At 34.3% G+C, this 5000-nt stretch overlaps 1 protein-coding gene across 2 annotated transcripts in view; it reads left to right on the forward strand.

The window, feature by feature from the left end:
- Positions 1-3824, forward strand: part of LOC135216497 (major facilitator superfamily domain-containing protein 12-like) — a 35957-nt gene extending 32133 nt beyond the window's left edge. For both annotated transcript variants that reach the window (XM_064251956.1, XM_064251901.1), the window contains exons 8-9: positions 1301-1407; positions 2895-3824. In XM_064251956.1, coding sequence (XP_064108026.1) covers positions 1301-1407; positions 2895-2992 — 205 coding nt within the window. In that variant the 3' untranslated portion in view covers positions 2993-3824. The remainder of the gene's footprint in view (positions 1-1300; positions 1408-2894) is intronic.
- Positions 3825-5000: the final 1176 nt, after the last annotated feature.

The raw sequence follows: 5000 nt of genomic DNA on the forward strand, positions 1-5000 counted from the left end.
ATTTTTCAGGCTCTTTTGGCTTGCTTCACCTTCTAGATATGACGTCCCCCTCACCAACGAGAGAGCCTAGTCGCACTTCTCGAATTCCGACCTCAGAATAAAACCCGTTTCGTTGAAAGCCATTGTGTATCTCTTTGACACACGTTATGATTTACGTACATGACAGTTAGTTGACCATGGTAGATCGCAGGCAAAGCAAAATGAGTCACGGGTTTCGAATTTTCTATAAGAACTTCAGGGAACCAGAAAGCTATGGTAGATTAAAATCAACTGTGCATCTGATGTCTAGGCCAGTCCCTTACGACGCTCCTAATTGGGTAATGATAAGCCAATCACAGGGCTGGAAACTCTCAGTCTCCAGAGAGAGTTCACATAGGCAGGATGTATGTTCTACCTCTCCTGAGGGATACATCTTTCAAAAGTATCTCGAGAGAGAGACCGAGAGTTTCCAGCCCTGTGTGATTGGCTTATCAGCAGCCAGTCAGGAGCATCGTAAGGGACTGAACTAGACTTCAGATGCGCAGTTGATGTGAATCTACTATTAATACCTTCTGAGTCCACATTTGTAAGATAAAAACATAGTATAAAGTATATACACTATATATACATGAATATGTGAATGTGTACATATATATAATGTATGTATTTTTTTTTGTATATATAAAGCGTGAATGTAAGTATGTCAGGATACCGAAACTTGCATCTCCAGAAAACTCAAATAGGTAAATGACAGATTGTAAAATCTCAGGTTATTTCAACCTCCACCTGTGAACCTTCTTTGTAAACTGTAATACAAACAACTCTACACTTCGCAATTTCCATGTTTGAGTTTCACGGTATCGGTCTACTCTATCCATCTATTTGCAATAATTTCAGTGGTTAAATCGCTCATATGTCCTCTGAACTACATAATACTCAGTGCCAATAAACCTTTCGATGTGCTGCATGATGAAAATTAAGATATCAACAGACATACCCTATTTGAGTTTTCTAAAGATACAAGTTCCCGTATTCAGACATTTACACACACACACACACATATATATATATATTATATATATATATATATATATATATATATATATATATATATACACATACATACATCTATGTATGTATGCTTATGTACATTATATATGTGTATATATATATATATATATATATATATATATATATATATATTATATATATATATATATGTGTGTGTGTGTGTGTGTGTGTGTAATACACCAAAATTAATTTTAATAAAAAACTAAGAGTTCAGACTCTCTGATTAACAATGCAATCCTTTCCACAACAGAGGCTGGTACTACCGCTACGTGATAGCCTTCGCTTGCGGCTCAGCCTGCGTTCTTGGGGTGCTCGTCACTCTGACGCTGACCAGATTCAAAATCGGCAACAGAAGAGGTAAGCCATAGGACTACGGAACGTTGTTATCTGAGGTCAGTATCCGCAGATCAGCAGAATAGACTTATGCACAGCACTTGAGACACTTAGGAGATATAATGAGCTATTTCAGGAAATAATATTCGCGAGATATTTCCCGCTGAAGGTCGTTTGTAGCAACATTAACTGTACAACGGGTATATATATAAGTGTGAAACAAGTTTCTCAAAACGATAATGCAATATCTTTAGAGGTTATTCGTTAACAAAAGTAACAATAGCATCAACAGCAAAAACAAGGATTCTCTTCTTCTTCTCTGCTTAATCCTTAGTCGGGGCCACTGTTTTTTTATGAGCACGTAACTTGTATCATCCTTTCATCTATTTCTTTTTGGACGATACGGGTGAAATTAGATATACCTGGTCTTCTTCAGTGACCAATGTATCAGCATCGCTTTTGGCAGATTTTTGCTCTCCAAGAAAAGGTTGTAATACATAATCCAAGAGAGTAGAATTCATACCCAATTATTCACGACCGAGTTGCATGAAACTGAAGTTTTAACAGTGGCTTTTCCAGTCTGGCAGGTTAGCGTAAATAGTAAACAAAATAGACAACGCTCTAGTATCTGCAAACAAAAAAAAAAGAGCTGGTTTCGGTGTCGATAAGAATTCGTATTAGTACTTTACAATGTATTCTTTTTGTCTGGTTAATAACATTCAGTGAAGTAGCAACAAACTTTTGCATTATATTCATATTGTTGCCGCAAAAGCCGTGTTAAGCCTTCTTGTGATTTTAATATGAAAATGAATGATGGATATCTTTTGACTTCATTGTTTTAATTGATACCTAATTGCATTACCTTTCACACCGTTGAAACATCTCTATTTCTTTTGTACGGTTTATGAAGACAATATTGAATTTTAACCGTTTCTCATGAGTAGATATCGTACGAAATAAATAGTATTCTAAGTCATTTCATTGTAGGATTCTTTCGTTTCCAAAATGCCGATTTTTAATGTTTTAGTTAAATATAATATTTTATTCACAACATTTCAACCTGCAACATATTGGGTATATATATAAAAGTAAGGAGTTAGACGAATTTGCAGGAAACCAGATACACAGTCCCGTTTTTCTTTTTTTTTCTTTCATGTTTTTGCCTTGCACATTCCAGTTTGCTTTCAATATACTGTTATTTTCATAAATTCCTCTAAAATAACGTAAATGTACTGTACGTATATTACAACTAAGAAAACGCTTTTGTTCAGACGCATATTAATTTTTAGGTATTAGAACTTATTTATAGACCACGTCATCTAGCAATACAGCTTAGACTTGGACTTGATAGAGCTGTAGATAAGGGTCTAAATGTGGCCTTACTTTATCAGGAGGCTCATTTACCTGTCATGAGCCTGTAACCATTTATAGACTGGCGGGATGACGAAAGCATGAGAAATTCGGTGATGTTAGTGATCATTGTTGAAATGCATTTTTATTTACATTCGCAGTTTACACGCAAGATGAAACATCGCCAGAACTGAGGGACGATTCTGCTCCTCTCGCCACAGACAGACTGTCTGGTTCCTCGTCTCCTTCTTCTTCGTAGCAGAAGGAAAACACCAAGACCAAAGTTCCCGTCGTCGCGCCTCTTCGGGGTCGGCCACTCAAACCTGAAATCGCCACAGGCCGATAGAATAAAGAATCTTTTGAACCTCATGCATGAAATATCAGAGCTGTTCATAGCAAAAGCATATCTGTATTATGATTATCTTACAAAGTCATTTAAAAATTGCTCACCGTGAATAAAACACGTGTGTGTGTGTGTGTATGTGTGTGTAGAAGTACCACAGGGAACTTGCAACAGTGGGTTAAAATACCGGATCTTTCCTAGATAGTGTCCCTAAGGGTTTTCGGTGATCGTTATCTAGGACTAATATTTCTTGCGCGTCATTATCTTTATGATATTTACGGTCTTTTGTTTATACTTTTACGGTCATCCCCAACGGCCTTGTACTAAACATGCCGCAACAGTGGATGCATACCGGGTTAAAAATACCAAGTGTTTCTCTTTCTTTGTGGTAGAGCTGCATATAAGTGGTTGTACATCTCTGTCATTTTGTAGTAACGTTAAAGTGATGGTATTTATTAAATAATCCATTTTCAACATGAGTCAAAAGAGCAGGTAATTTACAAAATCGTGTTTCATACAGGCTTCCATTTATAGGTTTTTTAACACCCAAATCACTCTACCTCTGCATTATTATATTTTCATGTAACTGAAGGGGAATTTTTGATTTTATAATAATTTCGTTCTCACGTGGAAAAATTTCCCTTCGGTTAACATAAATGAAAATATATTAATGCCGAGATAGAGCGAGTGTGCTATTAAAGGACATTTGTAGCTTAATGCACGTACATGAATCACAGTGATGTTATAATTATATATATATATATATATATATATATATATATATATATATATATATATATATATATATATATACATAAATATATATATATATATATATATATATATATATATATATATATATATTATATATATATATAATGTATGAAATGAGCCCATAAAAACGCCAAAATATGGAAATGAGAAACGTTACAGAAGAGGCAGTATTTTATTTTCTATAACTTTTCTCATTCATTATCTACCTGAAGAGAGAGACAGCAGTCTTTGAATTATAGTACTTTCTTTCCATATTTTGGCGTTTTTTGTGGTCTCCTTTTATCAGATGGAATTCTGTTGTAAGAGAACGTTTTTTCCAGTATATATATATATATATATATATATATATATATATATATATATATATATATATATAATACATACATATATATATATATGTGTGTGTGTGTGTAAGTAAATTCCCTGGTCGTGAGCATAAAATTGAAATTAGAACGAGAAAACAATAACCAAATCCCCTTTTTAGATGTCTTAATCATCAGAACTAATAACTATAAATTCACTGTCTTCAGGAAAGCGACATTTTCACTTTCATACACACATTTTTATAGCTATCATGATATTTAGATTAAACTTGGTATAGCAAGTAACTCATTTCTTAGAGCCCTGAGAATTTGCTTCCCAGATTTTCTTAACAAAGAACTTGAAGCAAACAGAAATCAACTTATCTTGTTAAAATACCCCAAGCACATAATAGAAAAAGCCATACATAAAGCAAAGAGAAATCATAATCCCTCGCATGGATAATTTACGAGAGATCACACAAATCTTAGGTCACTCCAACCCTCTCGTCTTCACTTATCCTAATACCATGGGAAAATCCTTAATTAATGTTCAGCAGAAAACCAATTTCTAAAGATGTAGGAGTTTATGAAATCCCCTGAAGAGATTGTGATAAGTCATACTTTGGATTCATAGGAAAATCTCGCAGAAAGATAACTCAACATAAGCGCTCAGTTAGATAAGAACAACATAGTTCACTAGTTTTCCATCATATAAACAACGTGAACCATACCATGGATTGGAACTCTTCCCTAATTTTATACAAAAGCAGCTGTCGATACAAATGTCAGATGTAGAATCTTCAATGATAAAACAACACGATAATAGTATCAACCTTACCAATGGAGCC

This window comes from Macrobrachium nipponense, chromosome 11, assembly GCF_015104395.2.
Source record: "Macrobrachium nipponense isolate FS-2020 chromosome 11, ASM1510439v2, whole genome shotgun sequence".
Taxonomy (NCBI): Eukaryota; Metazoa; Arthropoda; class Malacostraca; order Decapoda; family Palaemonidae; genus Macrobrachium; species Macrobrachium nipponense.